At 42.7% G+C, this 19,676-nt stretch overlaps 1 protein-coding gene across 1 annotated transcript; it reads right to left on the bottom strand.

Moving 5' to 3' along the window:
- Positions 1-4,848: 4,848 nt before the first annotated feature.
- apba1 (amyloid beta (A4) precursor protein-binding, family A, member 1 (X11)) lies at positions 4,849-18,312 on the bottom strand. The gene is given in 11 exon segments (NM_001173707.1): positions 4,849-6,380; positions 6,542-6,682; positions 7,106-7,225; positions 8,256-8,468; positions 9,078-9,257; positions 9,652-9,840; positions 14,573-14,659; positions 15,193-15,338; positions 15,443-15,473; positions 16,247-17,418; positions 18,108-18,312. Coding segments are annotated over 10 exon segments (2,235 nt in total). The 5' UTR covers positions 17,303-17,418; positions 18,108-18,312; the 3' UTR covers positions 4,849-6,308.
- Positions 18,313-19,676: the final 1,364 nt, after the last annotated feature.

Here is a 19,676-nt window from a genome sequence, read left to right on the forward strand (position 1 = left end):
AATAAAGATAAAGAAAAACAATTTTACCTCAAATCTAATTGTGCTAATGGCAAATTTTCATATTCATAAATGTAAATTCACTAATAAAAAAACACTTCTGTGTTTTCTATAAGGAATTCGAGCAGTACATTAAGACCAATAATCTAATAAGAAAGCTGTTAAAGCAATCAATATGTGTGCTTCTTTTAAGGTCTTTGTATAATCTGTAATTTGTTGTATCCCCTAGCATATTTGATCATTGTCTAGTTGTGTCCGTCTTGTATGTATACAGACTTTTCTACATTATAAAAAAAAATTAATAATAATAATTTTTAAAAACTACTACTACTACATAATAACAGAAAAAGGTAGGGGAATACATTTTTAGATGTAGAATAAAACAATATAACCCAACATTTCAAAACTAAAACATGTATAGACGGTTTACAAATATTTTAGAGGCAAAATAGATTATTTTTTACCTTAATTTTATCAGGGAGTAATACTGAGACCAAGGTCTCTTTTACAGATCAGCCTGAATTAAATAAATTACAGAAAATACACATCAATATAAATACAAAACGCAAGCAGAAAAAAACACATTCATCAGTAATAAGGTCCTCAGTCAGCTTTCTGAATTACCCTAGAGGCACCAAAACTTCACATTTAAGAACATTTTGAAGATTACACCTTATTTGTGGAACAAGAAAACTAAAAGCTGATTTACCTAAATCAGTAGAGACCAAAGGAATTTCCAGAGTTAACCATCCCTGAGACCGGGTGTGGTAACTCGTATGTCTAAAGTTTAGTAAAGATATTAGGTACAGTGGGACTTTTTGTAAAAGGGCTTTATAAATGAAAACATAGCAATGTAGCAACCTACGTGACATCAATGAGGGTCAACCAACTTTCTGGTAGAGAATGCAGTGAGGAGTACTAAAATTGTTGCCCGTAATAAAGCGCAGCGCGCTATGAGACTGTATCCAACTGCTTTAATGAAGAGGCAGCTGCGTTCATATAGATGAACGATAGGAACGTCGACTGAATAATCTGCTTTCTACTATTTAGCGAGAGGCAGGACCTATAGAAGCCCATTTTTATTCTCAGTTTCTTAACGAACTCATCAATATGCTTTTAAAAAGACAAAATTTCATATATCCAGATATTTGTAAGCAGGGACACGATCAATATGGACACAATCCAAAATACATATGCTTAAATAAAGTTATTGTTATGCGCTCTAGAGAACATATACAAAGTTTTACCTGCATTCAATGCTAATTTCAGGTCAATAAAGTTGTTCTGTAATACAATGAAGGCAGACTGTAGTTTAGATAGAGCCTGGTTAACCATGTGGGCAAAAGCATACACAACAGTGTCATTGTCATACAAGTGCAGGTTACAATTTTTACAGACTAACAATACAGACTTATGTAAACAGTAAAAAGTACAGGACCCAGAATCAACCTCTGCAGGACACCTTTCTTAATATCCAGGAAACCTGATTTAACACCATCAGTAGATACACATTGAGTTCTATCTGACAGGTCAAAAGCCTCTGAATTAGCAGTGAGTGATCAACAGTATCGAAAGCCTTTGACAGGTCAATGAAGAGGGCAGAAAAATGTTGCCTTTTATCCATACATCATTTATAACTAGGAACACAGCAGAGATAGTGCTATGACCTGGTCTAAAACCCAACTGATATACATTTAGAATACATTTCAAAGATAAGAAATATCTTAGCTGAGAATTAATCAAGGAGTCTAATATTTTAGCTAGGCAAGAAAGAAGAAATAGGGTGATAATAATTTAGGTCACCACCTAAATTAGGGGGAAGTACATGGGCCGCCTTCCAACTTTGGGGATAGTAGCAGATATAATCGTCAGTTTAAAAATATGGGTTAATGATTCAGCAATCAGGGGGGCAGAGCTGCAGCAAAAATGGATCAATCATATCTGCCCCAATGGATTATTATTATTTTTTTTACATAAATCTTAAGCAAGGCATCTAGCACATCACAGAAACGGGTTAACCGTTGAGTCAGCTCGAGGCTGGAAGAGGGAACGTTGAGTCAGCTGGAGGCTGGAAGAGGGAAGAGCAGTCAATTGACTGACCAAGGTCAATTAAACCCCAGTTTCTCTCAATAAAAAGCCTGGCGAGATAAAATGATGATTAAAAGCATCAGTTATCCCATTCTTCTCAGTTATGTTGACAGAGTCAGACCTAACTTGATTAAGCAGGAAGAGGAATTTGTACTCTTCAGTGCATTTACTGTTTTCCAAATTTTGCAGGATCACCAGCAGTCAGAGATTAAGAAGTAGCTTGATTTAGCTTTCTTAAATCGAGATAGTACATCTGTTCCTCAATTGTCTGAAAATTGTTTTGGGGTTTTATGCACTAAGTGTGTATAAAACCTCTATAAATTGTATTTATAATTATGAGACAATATTTTATGTTGTCAATAATTCTATTACACAATTTCTGATATTACATTCCTTACTTTTATCTTCCTGCATAAGTAAAATCAGGATTATGATGACTGCCATTCATTCCAATTAGACTGGTTTGGATTTCTCCCTGACCAATATGGCTTCCATTTTCCCCCAATTCTGGAACTTTGATTGTTAATGACATAGCCAATTCTACCTCTATTTTGGCACACAAATGAAGCTGATTGGCCAGGAGTATGACAGGCAGTGTTACACAAGATCGACTACTACTACTACTCAATAACAGAAAAAAGTAGAGGTCATTTTAGGTGTAGAATAAGGCAATATAACAAATAGCCCAACACTTTGTTTTTTGTACACCTTCCTATCAAACAAACAGTTATGCATGACATATTGCATTTTCACATTCTTCAACAGGAATTGTGTACGGTAAAAATAGTTGGTACTGCAATACCTGATTTCAAAAATGGATTCAATATTCATCAACATATTTAGTTCACCATTCCGCAACATTTCGAAACGTTTTGCTATTGTGTGCCCTTATAAACTCAGCAAAAAAGAAACATCCCTTTTTCAGGACCCTGTCTTTCAAAGATAATTCGTAAAAATCCAAATAACTTCACAGATCCTCATTGTAAAAAGTTGAAACACTGTTTCCCATGCTTGTTCAATGAACCATAAACAATTAATGAACATGCACCTGTGGAACGGTCGTTAAGACACTAACAGCTTACAGACGGTAGGCAATTAAGGTCACAGTTATGAAAATCAGGACACTAAAGAGGCCTTTCTACTGACTCTGAAAAACAGCAAAAGAAAGATGCCCAGGGTCCCTGCTCATCTGCGTGAACATGCCTTAGGCATGCTGCAAGGAGGCATGAGGACTGCAGATGCGGCCAGGGCAATAAATTGCAATGTCTGTACTATGAGACGCCTAAGACAGCGTTACAGGGAGACAGGACGGACAGCGGATCGTCCTCGCAGTGCCAGACCACGTGTAACAGCACCTGCACAGGATCGGTACATCCAAACATCACACCTGCGGACAGGTACAGGATGGCAACAACAACTGCCCGAGTTACACCAGGAACGTACAATCCCTCCATCAGTGGTCAGACTGTCCTCAATAGGCTGAGAGAGGCTGGACTGAGGGCTTGTAGGCCTGTTGTAAGGCAGTTCCTCACCAGACATCACCGGCAACAATGTTGCCTATGGGCACAAACCCAGCCTCGCTGGACCAGACAGGACTGTCAAAAAGTGCTCTTCACTGACGAGTCGCGGTTTTGTCTCACCAGGGGTGATGGTCGGATTCGCGTTTATCGTCGAAGGAATGAGCGTTACACCGATGCCTGTACTCTGGAGCGGGATCGATTTGGAGATGGAGGGTCCGTCTTGGTCTGGGGCGGTGTGCTTCAGCATCATCGGACTGAGCTTGTTGTCATTGTAGGCAATCTCAATGCTGTGCATTACAGGGAAGACATCCTCCTCCCACATGTGGTACCCTGCCTGCAGGCTCATCCTGACATGACCCTCCAGCATGACCATGCCACCAGCCATACTGCTCGTTCTGCACGTGATTTCCTGCAAGACAGAAATGTCAGTGTTCTGCCATGGCGAGCGAAGAGCCCGGATCTCAATCCCATTGAGCACCTCTGGGACCTGTTGGATCGGAGGGTGAGGGCCATTCCCCCCAGAAATGTTCGGGAACTTGCAGGTGCCTTGGTGGAAGAGGGGGGGGGGGGGGGTAACACCTCACAGCAAGAACTGGCAAATCTGGTGCAGTCCATGAGGAGATGCACTGCAGTACTTAGTGCAGCTGGTGGCCACACCAGATACTGATTGTTACTTTGGATTTGGACCCCCCCTTTGTTCATGGACACATTTTTCAATTTCTGTTAGTCACATATCTGTGCAACTTGTTCAGTTTGTTTCAGTTGTTGAATCTTTTGTTCAAACAAATATTTACACAAGTTAAGTTTGCTGAAAATAAACGCAGTTGACAGTGAGGACGTTTCTTTTTTTGCTGAGTTTATGAGCCAGGTACTGACCTGTTATGACCAATGTGGCCAGGCCATATTCCTATCATAGGAATGATGCAGGGCGCAAGACAGCCTCTCATTACTGTCCAATCCAGCTCTGTCACTGTGGGGTCAGGCCTGAAACTTATACGAAATAAGATCCATACATTGAAGAGAATGCACCACCATACTGATACTCACAGGTATGAGTATTCTATGATGTTGATATGTCACAGGTTAGTCTGCACTTTGTTTTTGTCAGTTTTTGGATTAAATATAAAAAACTGTGGCGGTAGAGCAACGACAAAACATATCACACAATACCATTAGAGAAACAGCCTACAATACATGGTTTAGTCACACATCCCTAGTCCATAATCAATAAAAACAATGGCAATTGCCAGGGATAGATCGAATTTAATAAACATCCAAAACTGCAGTCATTAAAAATCTCTTTCTAACGCTAAAAGTTATCTTCTGCAAATACAGAAGTCAACATTATGAATTCTTCCAGGCACTGAAATGGGAATGGCATGCAAAATACATCTTTCAGCATTTTAATAGTACACCGTTCGGAGATACAGTGTAATAACAATTTTAAACTCATGTAGGAGCCTGTTGACGTGCATGTTGGTCAATGACATTGTCTAGCCGTTAAAAAGAGACGCTCTGCTTTTTTGACACCACACTCCAAAAAGCAAGTTTTGCAGGCTCTAGTTGTGTCTAATCTTGATTGTCCAGTCGTGTGGTCCAGTGTGGCAAGGAAAGACCTAGTTAAGCTGCAGCTGGCCCAGAACAGAGCGACACATTTTGCTCTTAATTGTAATCAGAGGGCTGATATAAATACTATGCATGCCAGTCTCTCTTGGCTAAGAGTTAAGGAGTTACTGACTGCATCACTTTTTATAAGAAACATTGTGTTGAAAAATCCCCAAAATTGTTTGCATAGTAATTTACACATAGCTCTGACACACACACTTATCCCACCAGACATGCCACCAGGGGTCTTCTCATAGTCCCCAAACCCAGAACAAATTCAAGAAAACGTACAGTATTATATAGAGCCCTTATTACATGGAACTTCCATCTCATATTGCTCAAATAAACAGCAAACCTGGTTTCAAAAGACAGATAAAGCAACACCTCGCAGCACAACACCTCTCCCCTATTTGACCAAGATAGTTTGTGTGTATGTATTGATATGTAGGCTACGTGTGACTTTTAAAAAATGTATGTCGTTTTGTCCTTGAGCTGTTCTTGTCTAATGATGTTCTGTATTATGTCATTCTGTATTATGTTTCATGTTTTGTGTGGACCCCAGGAAGAGTAGCTGCTGCTTCAGCAACAGCTAATGGGGATCCTAATAAAATACCAAAATAGAATGAGGCGGGAAGCACGAAACAACGAGAGATATCTTCCTTAAGTAAGGCTTCTCTCCATTAACTCAAGTTCAACGGAGGCACATCTGCAACTAAAGAGCGGTGGTGGAAGACATTAATTGCACATACTCATGCTGTTCCTGTTAAGATACTTAGTATAGTCGAAAATTAACCTAACTTTTCCTATTGGCAATCTTAGTTATAATTTGCTTTAAAACATCTCATAAATATAAACTGAGTTTTATTTTTTTTTAAATCTAAATGTGCTGCATCATCATGTAATTCCAACATACATACAAACATTCTGTACAGGTGGGGAACCCCTTTATGTGTATCAGTAGCCAGCTGATACAGTACAATTGCATATGGGGAGAAAGAAAATCAAATGAGACTGCAAGTGAGCATGTGTATAGATGGAAAATGGCCTGCGTATAGCTTGTTTGCTTGAGAGCACAGCAGCATTCTCTTCTCCGTTCTCTCAGAGAAATACTGGCGTATCTTGTCCCGTTAGAAGGCGATATGTAGAGGCTGGCATTGTCTTCAAGTGAATCTGTTCAGAAAGATGAGCAGTTATGAATGACAAAGCTAATATTTCTTTGACCAATTAATTGACGAACTGAGTAATGCTGTCAGCAAAGAGAAAGTAGGCTTCTTGAAATGAAAGTCAGTGTTAAATCTAGTGCTTCTGAGTTGGGGTTGAATTCCTCTCACCTCCCCGACTGCGTTAGTCAAAATGTGGATGATCTTCTCGTGAGGAGTGGCTACCACACTCTGCCCGTTGATTTCAATGATGCGGTGTCCGACCCGGATGCCCCCTCTCTCTGCGATCCCTCCACGCATCAGACTGCAGATCTGCTCAAGGCAACATGGGTATGAGAAAGATACAGAATGAAAAAATACACGAGACAGTTGAGGTGATTGAAGGCTGTGAAGTGAGGCTATGAAAGTGGGCAATTTACCATTTTTGCTTTACTACTATGGACTTTCAGAAAATGGATGCCGTACAGGTACTATTCAATCGAAAAATCTGTTTCAGACCACATTGATTTCAGATGAACTTTTTTCAAGACCATGTTCGCAGTGAGAAACAAAAAATTACTTCAAATGCATACTACTCACTACTGACGGACAGGGCCTGAGCCAAATAAATATTGACATAAATAAAACATGAATAACCTGAACGTTAGATCCTGTCTGGCAGTTGGATATGTATTCATTGTTTTTATTTTAATAAAAATGAAGAGTAAAATGATATACAAAGTAACTGTCACTTACAATGCCGTCCTCCACACTGAAGCCCAACTGAAATTTTGGGTCCGGTCGCTTGATTATAGCCATGGTGACGGGAGGGCAATGGACAATACTGAGCTTCACCTCGGCTTGGTTTTTCAAATCCTTTTATAAAAACAACAAGAAAGGGGGAAATACATCATACAAATAATGGAGAGATTACTGCAAACATACATTTCTATGTCACCTTAAAGTATCCATTCACTATCTAATTGCGTTCTGTGCTCCGTACATGATGAAAGGCATTCACAGAATGGGTATTGTGCGTGTGCATCCATGTCATGTGCGTAGAATACATTCAACAACATTAGGTGAACAAATCCAACATCCTACCATCAAGTCCAACCTCATGCCGAAATTATACTTTAGAACGCAAACATTTCCACCAATTGATCTCCCACTCGACACCCGCATCAGTCTATGACAGGGATCATCAACTACATTATCTTCTAGAGCAGATGGTCAAGGGGCCGGAACATAATTATGAATAACTTGTAGACTGCAAATTGACCAGAAGCCCAAAAAGATATAATCTGTAATTTCAAACCTTGATTACATTTGTATTCGATCATACACTGAGTATACAAAACATTAGGAACACCTGCTCTTTCCATGGCAGACTAACAAGGTGAATCCAGGTGAAAGCTGATGCCTTATTGATGTCACCTGTTAAATCCACTTCAATCAGTGTAGATAAAGGGGAGGAGACCGGCTAAAGGACATCTAAAGTCTTGAGACTATTGAGACATGGGTTGTGCGTGTGCCATTCAGAGGGTGATTGGGCAAGACAAAATATTTAAGTGCCTTTGAACGGGGCATGGTAGTAGGTGCCAGGCGCATCGGTTTGTGTCAAGAACTGCAACGCTGCTGGGTTTTTCAAGCTCAACAGTTTGCCGTGTGTATCAAGAATGGTCAACCACCCAAAGGACATCCAGCCAACTTGACACAACTGTGAGAAGCATTGGAGTCAACATGGGCCAAATAAAAATAACCCGTGGGCCACCAGTTGAGGAACCCTGCTGTATGACTTCAGCAATACAGTACCATCTAGGGTGCATTCTAGGAACTACATGATAGACAGCCAACAGTCACAGGAACTAATGAAACACAGAGGCACAACACAACCCCCTCTTACCCGTATGATACTCTGGCAGGTGGTTATGGGGAGGCCCACTAGGCTGGTGCTATTGACGGACATGATGCGGTCTCCAATGCTGAGGGCCCCGCAGCGCTCTGCAGGGCCACCGTGGAGCAGGTTGGCCACCACCACCGTGGGCAGGATGGACCCCCAGCCTGACTCCACCACTGCCACCCCCACTATCTCCCCAGGAGCCTTGGAGATGGACACCTGGACAGACAGCAGGGAGGTGGTTTAAGAGAAAGATGGAATTTCATCTGGGTGGTGTTCAGTAGGGAAACACCTTTCAAGATGTAAAACAGTGGACAAGTTCAAGGAGTACCTAACCCAGTTTAAAAGTATTTTTATCTTAACTGAACAACATTGATGTACATTTCACTAAAATCATGAAATGTATGAATCTGTTTCATTAGTGTCTTGAGCAAAAGAGTAAGTGGTTGTTGCATAGCGTAAAACCACAAATGCCTCTGGTTTATTAAGGACAATATTATCTCCATGAACAACCAAATGTTACAACAGATTGTTATCTAGACAAGTACTTCCCAAAGCTCTCATCGGGGACCACCAGATGTTTCACACATTTGTTGTTGCCCTGAATTGGCAAACCTGATTCGATTTGTTAAGGGCTTGGTGATAGTTGACTAATTGAATCAGGAGTGCCAGTTTAGGGCTACAACCAATATGTGAAATGTCTGGTGGTCCCCAAGGAGAGGGTTGAGAATCCCTGCAGGGCAGGAGGAATACCGCATTTGTAGACCTACATTTAAAAGGACACCCCGGCTGGTCCTAACAAGGTGCTGAAATTGAGTGTTACTGTACCTCTCTGATGTTATCTGAATCAGAGAAGTGCACCAGGTCTCCATTGTAGAGCTCCTGTGTTCCCAGGTAGTCACTGTACTCGCTGGGCTTTAGCTCGCTGGCCTTGATGCCGTTGGCATGGAGGAACTGCTGGTAGGCCACACCGAAGGCCTGGCCAATCGCCTGAGCGATCACCTGGGCCTACATGCAGGAGAGTGACAGTGAGTCAGTGGGCGTGTTCAGACATGTCCCAGACTGGCAGCCAACAGTATGGTAATCCTTTACATACCTGTTCCTTCTCACAAGTATTTCAAGTAGCCAAAATAGGCTGTGGCTAACGTATTATTAAACCGAACCATAACGTATAATAATGTAATGAACTGCTAATTAGTGTTTCCTCCTGTTAATCGACTCCTGGCATGGAAAACGAACCTGTGTGCCAGGCTGTTCCTTTCTTTATTTAACAAAGCTGGTTTACCTAGTTGCTTAGGCAAGACAACGACAAGTTGGCTCAAGTACTGTAGAAAAAGACTAGCACCGGAAACAGAAAACATATTGGACATAATGTTGTACGGTTTCCACTTGGCTGACTCACATCATCGGAGTTAAACACATGGCAGATCATGCAGCACTTTTTCTGTGGCCCGGGGGAGTTGGCCCCGGTGGGGTTCCCCTCCTGGCCTTTACGGCCCACGGCCGGCTTCCTGCGGGCCATCAGGACCACGATGCTGCCGATGTCTGCGATGTAGGAGATCATCTGGAGAGGGTGGTCCATCATGGCCTCCTATAGGAGAAACAGGAGGGATGAATGTATAGAAACATTTAACTGTTTACTAACACTTTATTTGGTCTTTTTTTACCTTTATTTAACTAGGCAAGTCAGTTAAAAACAAATTCTTATTTACAATGACGGCCTACCAAAAGCCCTCCTTCGGGGAAAGGGGCTGGGAATAAAAACGTATTAAATTAAAATATAGGACAACACACACACACAACGACAAGAGAGACAACGCAACATAAAGAGAGACCTAAGACAACAACATAGCATGGTAGCAACATAACATGGTAGCAGCACAAAACAGGGTACAAACATTATTGGGCACAGACAATAGCACAAAGGCCAAGAAGGTAGAGACAACAACACATCACGCAAAGCAGCCACAACTGTCAGTAAGAGTGTCCATGATTGAGTCTTTGAATGAAGAGATTGAGATAAAGCTGTCCAGTTTGAGTGTTTGTTGCAGCTCGTTCCAGTCGCTAGCTGCAGCAAACTGAAAAGACGAGCGACCCAGGGATGTGTGCTCTTTAGGGACCTTTAACAGAACGTGACTGGCAGAACGGGTGTTGTATGTGGAGGAAGAGGGCTGCAGTAGATATCTCAGATAGGCCTCACTCCTCCCTCCTCCCTAAGAGGGTTTTAGAAATAAGCATCAATCAGTGGGTCTTGCAGCAGGTATACAGAAATGACCAGTTAACAGAGGAGTAGAGAGTGAAGTGATGTGTCCTATAAGGAGCATTGGTGGCAAATCTGATGGCCAAATGGTAAAGAACATCAAGCTGCTCGAGAGCACCCTTACCTGCCGATCTATAAATTACGTCTCCGTAATCTAGCATGGGTAGGATGGTCATCTGAATCAGGGTTAGTTTGGCAGTTGGGGTGAAAGAGGAGCGATTACGATAGAGGAAACCAAGTCTAGATTTAACTTTAGCCTGCAGCTTTGATATGTGCTGAGAGAAGGTCAGTGTATTGTCTGGCCATACTCCCAAGTACTTGTATGAGGTGACTACCTCAAGCTCTAAACCCTCAGAGGTAGTAATCACACCTGTGGGGAGAGAGGCCTTCTTCTTACCAAACCACATGACCTTCGTTTTGGAGGTGTTAAGGGACATGGGCAGCTGCAAGGAGGGTTCATTCTCCAGGTTTTTAACCATTTTCCAGAACTTCTTGGTGTTAGACCCACAGAGAGAGAACTGCTCCTTAAAGTAATTAACTTGGGCCTGCCGGATAGCCTGAGTGCACTTATTTCTCATTTGCAAGATCTTCATTTTTTTCCTCATAATCCTGGACTATCGGACCACCATTCTTTTACGTTTGCAATCGCAACAAATAATCTGCTCAGACACCAACCAAGGATCATCAAAAGTTGTGCTATAAATTCTCAGACAACCCAAAGATTCCTTGATGCCCTTCCAGACTCCACCCACGGACGTCAGAGGACAAAAATCAGTTAACCAACTAACTGAGGAACTCAATTTAACCTTGCGCAATACCCTAGATGCAGTCGCACCCCTAAAAATATTTGTCATAAGAAACTAGCTCCCTGGTATACAGAAAATCTCTGAAGCAAGCTTCCAGAAAATTGGAACGGAAATGGCGCCAAACCAAACTGGAATCATTCCGACTAGCTTGGAAAGACAGTACCGTGCAGTATTGAAGAGCCCTCACTGCTGCTTGATCATCCTATTTTTCCAACTTAATTGAGGAAAATAAGAACAATCCAAAATTTCTTTTTGATACTGTTGCAAAGCTAACTAAAAAGCAGCATTCCCCAAAAGAGGATGGCTTTCAGTTCAACAGTAATACATTAATGAACTTCTTTGAAGAAAAGATCATGATCATTAGAAAGCAAATTACAGACTGCTCTTTAAATCTGCATATTCCTCAAAAGCTCTGTTGTCCTGAGTCTACAAAACTCTGCCAGGACCTAGGATCAAGGGAGACACTCAAGTGTTTTAGTACTATATTTCTTGACACAATGATGAAAATAATCATGGCCTCTAAACCTTCAAGCTGCATACTGGACCCTATTCCAACTAAACTGCTGAAAGAGCTGCTTCCTGTGCTTGGCCCTCCTATGTTGAACATAATAAACGGCTCTCTATCCACCGGATGTGTACCAAACTCACTAAAAGTGGCAGTAATAAAGCCTCTCTTGAAAAAGCCAAACCTTGACCAAGAAAATATAAAATTCCTCTCAAAAATGTTAGAAAAAGCTGTTGACCTTAGTGCTGCTTTTGATCCTATCGATCATCACATTCTTTTGGAGAGATTGGAAACCCAAATTGGTCTACACGGACAAGTCCTGGCCTGGTTTAGATCTTATGTGTCGGAAAGATATCAGTTTGTCTCTGTGGATGGTTTGTCCTCTGACAAATCAACTGTAAATTTCGGTGTTCCTCAAGGTTCCGTTTTAGGACCACTATTGTTTTCATTATATATTTTACCTCTTGGGGATGTCATTCAAAAACATAATGCTAACTTTCACTGCTATGCGGATGACACACAGCTGTACATTTCGATGAAACATGTTGAAGCCCCAAAATTGCCCTCGCTGGAAGCCTGTGTTTCAGACATAAGGAAGTGGATGGCTGCAAACGTTCTACTTTTAAACTTGGACAAAACAGAGATGCTTGTTCTAGGTCCCAAGAAACAAAGAGATCTTCTGTTGAATCTGACAATTAATCTTGATGGTTGTACAGCCGTCTCAAATAAAACTGAAGGACCTCGGCGTTAATCTGGACCCTGATCTCTCTTTTGACGAACATATCAAGACTGTTTCAAGGACAGCTTTTTTCCCCATCTACGTAACATTGCAAAATTCAGAAATTCTCTATCAAAAAATGATGCAGAAAAATTAATCCATGCTTTTGTCACTTCTAGGTTAGACTACTGAAATGCTCTACTTTCCAGCTACCCGGATAAAGCACTAAATAAACTTCAGTTCGTGCTAAATACGGCTGCTAGAATCCTGACTAGAACCAAAAACTTTGATCATATTACTCCAGTGCTAGCTTCCTGTTAAGGCAAGGGCTGATTTCAAGGTTTTACTGCTAACCTACAAAGCATTACATGGGCTTGCTCCTACCTATCTTTCCGATTTGGTCCTGTCGTACATACATATCTACACGTACGCTACGGTCACAAGACGCTGGCCTCCTAATTGTCCCTAGAATTTCTAAGCAAACAGCTGGAGGCAGGGCTTTCTCCTATAGAGCTCAATTTGTATGGAATGGTCTGCCTACCCATGTAGGCCTCAACCTTTAAGTCTTTATTGAAGACTCATCTCTTCAGTAGTTCCTATGATTGAGTGTAGTCTGGCCCAGGAGTGTGAAGGTGAACGGAAAGGCACTGGAGCAACGAACCACCCTTGCTGTCTCTGCCTGGCCGGTTCCCCTCTCTCCACTGGGATTCTCTGCCTCTAATCCTATTATAGAGGCTGAGTCACTGGCTTACTGGTGCTCTTCCATGCCGTCCCTAGGAGGGGTGCATCACTTGAGTGTGTTGAGTCACTGACGTGGTCTTCCTGTCTGGGTTGGCGCACCCCTTGGGTTGTGCCGTGGCGGAGATCTTTGTGGGCTATATTCGGCCTTGTCTCAGGATGGTAAGTTGGTGAAGATATCCCTCTAGTGGTGTGGGGGCTATGCTTTGGCAAAGTGGGTGGGGTTATATCCTGCCTGTTTGGCCCTGTCCGGGGGTATCATCGAATGGGGCCACAGTGTCTCCTGACCCCTCCTGTCGCAGTCTCCAGTATTTATGCTGCAGTAGTTTATGTGTCGGGGGGCTAGGGTCAGTCTGTTATATCTGGAGTATTTCTCCTGTCTTATCCGGTGTCCTGTGTGAATTTAAGTATGCTCTCTCTAATTCTCTCTCTCTGTCATTCTTTCTCAGAGAACCTGAGCCCTAGGACCATGCCTCAGGACTACCTGGCATGATGACTCCTTGCTGTCCCCAGTCCACCTGGCCGTGCTGCTGCTCCAGACCTGCTGTTTTCAACTCTCTAGAGACAGGAGGAGCGGTAGAGATACTCTCAATGATCGGCTATGAAAAGCCAACTGACATTTACTCCTGAGGTGCTGACCTTTTGCACCCTCGACAACTACTCTGATTATTATTATTTGACCATGCTGGTCATTTATGAACATTTGAACAGCTTGGCCATGTTCGATTATAATCTCCACCCAGCACAGCCAGAAAAGGACTGCCCCCCCCTCATAGCCTGGTTCCTCTCTAGGTTTTGGCCTTTCTAGGGAGTTTTTCCTAGCCACCGTGCTTCTACACCTACATTGCTTGCTATTTGGGGTTTTAGGCTGGGTTTCTGTACAGCACTTTGAGATATCAGCTGATGTAAGAAGGGCTATAGAAACACATTTGATTTGCCTGAACGAGAGCCAGTCAGCATGTGCCGAGTCTTTTGCCAAAAGCAATTCTTGAGGTGGAGTAACTCTGCAAGATCACGGTCAAACCAGGTGCTGAACCTTTAGGTGTAAGTTTAACACTAATAAAAAAATCCATGATAGATCCATTCCCACTGGGTCTAACAACGAAGACAGCCAGGCTAGTTTAACAGCAACCGCTATATCTCTAGGACCAGTCAGCCATTCAGAAGCGAGAAAGCTGAAAAACTGTCACAAAATTCTCTTGACTATTCAACTGTACAGGCTGAGTACGACTCAAATTAGAGACACTGCTATTCAAGGAATTATCTTAACTACTTTGTCATCCAGTCAAACCAAACCTGTGTGTCTGCGCTGAGGACTTTGATGCGCTGAGTGGAGATGAAGAGATCCACCTCAGTCATAGGCTGAGACTCTCCCTCTGGGGCCTGGAGAAAGACAAGAGCAGATGATGTGATGACAGATCAACACTTTTAGCAGAATGGTCTGTCTGACCCATTCTGGCACCTCTGGCCTCTTGGCCCTCCCAGTTCCCACTTATCCCAGTCAAATCTGTACTCCATCCTGGCACCCCAATGGTGGAACAAGCTTCCCCCTAATGTCAGGACAGCACAGTGCCTGCCAATCCTCCGACCATGTCTAAAAACCTACCTCTTCAAAAAGTAGAAGGAAAGAAAACACCCTACCATTGAACTTGAGCTTGTCTTTTCTTACTAGCACTGACTTTGTTGATAGTAAAACTTTTCCTCAATAAAGCATCTATGACTGACTGTAGCACCATCCCACAGCGGGGAAAAAACATGGAAAAGGTTCTGCCGCAGCGCACTCTAAACCCCAACGGTCCCAATTGACTGAGATATGTAGTTGTCTTACCTTGCTACCTTAAAATAAATGCACTAAATGTAAGTTGCTCGGGATAAGAGCATCTGCTAAATGGCTAAAATGCCAAAAGTAAACTTACTTTGATCCTGTCCACAGCCTCTTGGGCCTGTTTCATTCGGGCGTTGGTGGAAGGGTTCTTGTCAGACTTGAGCTGGGTGGAGCCCAGGTACTTGGCCCCAAATATGACCCCATCCAGGAGGTCATCTGGGTCACAGGGGCCAGGCACTGACACAAAAACAAAGTGACTTATCAGAAATGTATTACTACTATTATTATTGAGATTCCAATAAAAGAAGCACAGAAGTTTTACATAGCCTATGTTAGCTTACCATCTTTATAGGCTGGGTGGTCCTCTGTGCCCTGTAAGAGAAGAGGTCAATGATAATTGAACAAAGTAAAAGACACGGCTCATTTGAACCAATCAATCATCAGCAAAATAACTGATACTTTACTGAACAAAAATAATGTGAAGTGTTGGTCCCATGTTTCATGAGCAAAAAAAAAAATATGATCACAGAAATGTTCCATACACACAAAAATGATATTTTTGAAATGTTTTGCACAAATTTGTTCTTCATGACCTGTTAGTGAGCATTTCTTTGCCAAGATAATCCCTCCACCTGACAGGTGTGGAATATCAAGAAACTGATTAAAAAGCATGATCATTACACAGGTGCACCTTGTACTGGGGACAATAAAAGGCCACTCTGAAATGTGCAGTTGTGTCACAGAACAATATCACAAATGTCTCAAGTTGAGGATGCGTGCAATTGGCATGATGACTGCAGAAATGTCCACCAGAGCTGTTGCCAGAGAATTGAATGTTCATTTATCTACCATAAACCGCCTACAACGTTGCTTAAGAGAATTTGGCAGTACGTCTAACTGGCCTCACAACCGCAGACACGTGTAACCACGCCAGCCCAGGACCTCGGCTTCTTCAAGTGGGAGGGCCTATGCCCTCCCAGGCCCACCCATGGATGTGCCTCTGCCTAGTCATGTGAAATCCATAGATTAGGGCCTAATGAATTTTAAAATCGTTGAAATTGTTGCATGTTGTGTTTATATTTTTGTTCAGTATAATAACACCACCATTAATCATTAATAACCATCTTTCAGCATGTCAAACCTACCCGCTCACGGTTCTCTGCATCGTTGACCTCCTCTGGAGCCTCCTCCCCTAACTTCATCCACACAGGCTCTGGGACCTCGTCCTTGGAGATAGAGTCCACGGAGTCATCTCTGTGGCGCAGCCGCCCGCTGTTCCCAAAGTGGTCCCAGAACCTCTCCCCGTCCTCCTGGTTGTAGGAGACAGACACCACCGCATCCATCTCCTCTCTCCGGGCCACGTAATGAGGAACCTGGGTATCAGAAGGACTGGGCTGGGGAACCCCTATCTCTGTACACTCCAGCAGCCCTAATAGGTCTCTCTGTTGACTCTCAGAGAACAGCAGCCCCGAGGCCTGGTTCAGGTTCTGCTCTGGTAGGAAAGGGCTGACGTCAGTCAACAGAGATGGGAATGGAGGGTCAAAGTCCGAGGACTCAGAGAACGCTGATGATGTAGGGTCAGAGGTTGAGTCCCTGGGGAGAGGGCTTTCTCTGATGACTTGGAGTCGGTTCAACAGGTGGTGGATCCGAGTGTGGTCTTCGTCACCTGGTCTCCAGACCTCAACCTTCTTCTCTTCCTCCACCACTCTTTCCTTTTCGCAAGGATCCAGGACCTGTTCAGTTGGGGTTCTATCCTCAGGAGCAAAGTTGATTAACTCCTCCTGGCTAACTACCACAGGAAAAGCTACAGTGTCACTGGTGTCCAAGAGAGGTAGGGACTCACCTACTCCATCCCCAGCAGATAGGGACTCACCTAGTACATCCTCTGGACTGTCCACAGGGACCAAGGAGGGAGGAAAGCTGGGGTCATCCATCTCTTCCACTGACCCTGCTTCACTAGAGTCGTCTGACCTCCAGTCCAGAGGAGGGGGCTCTATCAGGTTAAAGGAGTCCAGGTCCTCTGATTCAGGGTGGGAAGCCTTGGAGGCAGCTTTAGGTGACTGGCTTTGACTGTCTGGATCACCTACAGCAGGTCCACCACAAGCAGTGTTCTCCTGTTGAGGGGAGGAAACTGTTTGTTCCACCTTGTTTCCAGCAGGGCAATTATCGGCCTCCATTTTGTGGATAGGAGCACGGGTCATTGGCAACACATCAACAAGTTGACATGATAGAGACTCCACATACAAGCACCTTTCAATGTCTTGTGGGGTGTTTCAGCAAAGGTTGAGCCATTTAAAGGGTCTACTATACCGTTTCACTGTGGAAGTAGACCATTTTAAAACATACATTAAAATATATTACTTAATGAATAATAATTTATATTTACACCATCAAATTGTGTATCGTCTAACACTATCCTACAGTAATCAAAATTGCAAATGCTTTTCACATCCCCCATTTCTTGTGCAGGGGATAATGAAAGCACCCTCTTTTTCGGTCTTCATTGGTCATGTGACACCAAGTCCCCTTTGTGTAACTAGCCTGACAATATGGTATGTTTGTATTCGTATTAAGCTACTGTCGTCATTGTAACATTTTCTCCATATGTAACAAAAAAGCTGTAACCAATATAAAACAATTATCATAGCTAACATCATAAGTAATTATAATGGTGAGCTACTTAGCACTTACAAATACAAGACACCAGTCTTCCGAATAATGACACTGAAAACATCTCATTATGCTGCACTGCTGCTAGCTAGAGAAAATGCAGTAGTTCATTGTTGTAGCCTGGCTGGATCACCAGAGCTAATTTGCTAACGTTAGCCAGCTAGCTTCGTTTAGCTTAGCTAACGCGTTAGCAAGTATGGCTAACTACTCAGCTAACTTTCAGCTAATTTACAGCGAATAATCTTTACTAATCTTCCTGCTGGTTTGCGAACAAGTTAGGGACATTTAGGGCGATATTGGCAGTACCACCTTAACTGACATGACCCAGATGCTCACCCTGTTAAAATCTAGATCCGATGAACTTTACTGCCACGGATGAAGTTGACGTGGCTGGGAACTCTTTTGCAACGAAACAAGTCGGCAATATAGCAGTGTCTTCGTAGTAATAGCTACAATTGTAACAGCACCGTGCTGAGTCAATTAGCAGTACGCTCGTCTCGTGTATGAAACATAAAATGCTGCTGTTGTATGCATCTCTGCTACAGAGTTACATAAAATGTTTATGTTGTCTTCTCTCTGCTGCTACAATGTTGATGTAGTGCGCATGCGTACGACTGATTCAAGTCATGCTCAATCTATTGTCAAACTGAACTTCATACAGTGCCTTCGGAAAGTTCAGACCCCTTGACTTTTCCAAATTTTCTTACGTTACTTGTTCTAAAATGGAATAAACATTTTAAAATTATCTACACACACACAAAATACACCATATTGACAAAGCATAAACAGACTTTTAGAAAATGTTGCTAATTTATTCAAAATATAAAACATCAATAACTTATTACATAAGTATTCAGACCCTTTGCTATGAGACTCGAAATTGAGCTCCGGTGTATCTTGTTTCCACTGATTATCCTTGAGATGTTTCTACAACTTGATTGGAGTTCACCTGTGGTAAATTCAACTGTTTGGACATGATTTGGAAAGGCATAAACCTGTCTATATAAGGTCACACAGTTGACAGTGCATGTCAGAGCAAAAACCACACCTTGAGGTCGAAGAAATTGTCCGTAGAGCTCTGAGACACAGATCTGGGGAAGGCTACCAAAGAATGTCTGCAGCATTGAAGGTCCCCTAGCACACAGTGGCCTCCATCATTCTTAAATGGAAGAAGTTTGGAACCACCAAGACTCTTCCTAGAGCTGGCCACCCGGCCAAACTGAGAAATCGGGGGAGAAGGGTCTTGGTCAGGGAGGTCACCAAGAACCCAATGGTGACTGACAGAGCTCTAGAGTTCCTCTGAGAAGATGGGAGAACCTTCCAGAAGGACAACCATCTCTGCAGCACTCCACCAATCAGACCTTTATGGTAGAGTGGCAAGATGGAAGCCACTTCCCGCTTGGAGTTTGCCAAAAGGTACCTTAAAGCCTCTCAGACCATAAGAAACACGATTCTCTGGTCTGATGAAACCAAGATTGACCTCTTTGGCCTGAATGCCAAGCGTCACATCTGGAGGAAACCTGGCACCATCCCTATGGTGAAGCATTGTGGTGGCGGCAGCATCATGCTGTGTTGATGTTTCTCAAATCAAATTTTATAGGCCACATGCGCTTGATTAGCAGACGTTATTGCGGGTGTAGCGAAATGCTTGTGCAGTAATATCTAACAAATTACACAACATATACACACGAATCTAAGTAGGAATGAATTAAGACTATATACATATGGACGAGCGATATCAGAGCGGAACGGACTAAGATACAGAATAGTATAGAAAAACAGTATACATGAGTAATGCCAGATATGTAAACATTATTAAAGTGACTAGTGTTCCTTTAAGTGGCCAGTGATTTCTAGTCTATGCCTATAGGCAGCTTCCTCTAATGTGCTAGTGATGGCTGTTTA

This window comes from Salmo salar, chromosome 16, assembly GCF_965601325.2.
Source record: "Salmo salar chromosome 16, fSalSal1, whole genome shotgun sequence".
Lineage (NCBI taxonomy): Eukaryota > Metazoa > Chordata > Actinopteri > Salmoniformes > Salmonidae > Salmo > Salmo salar.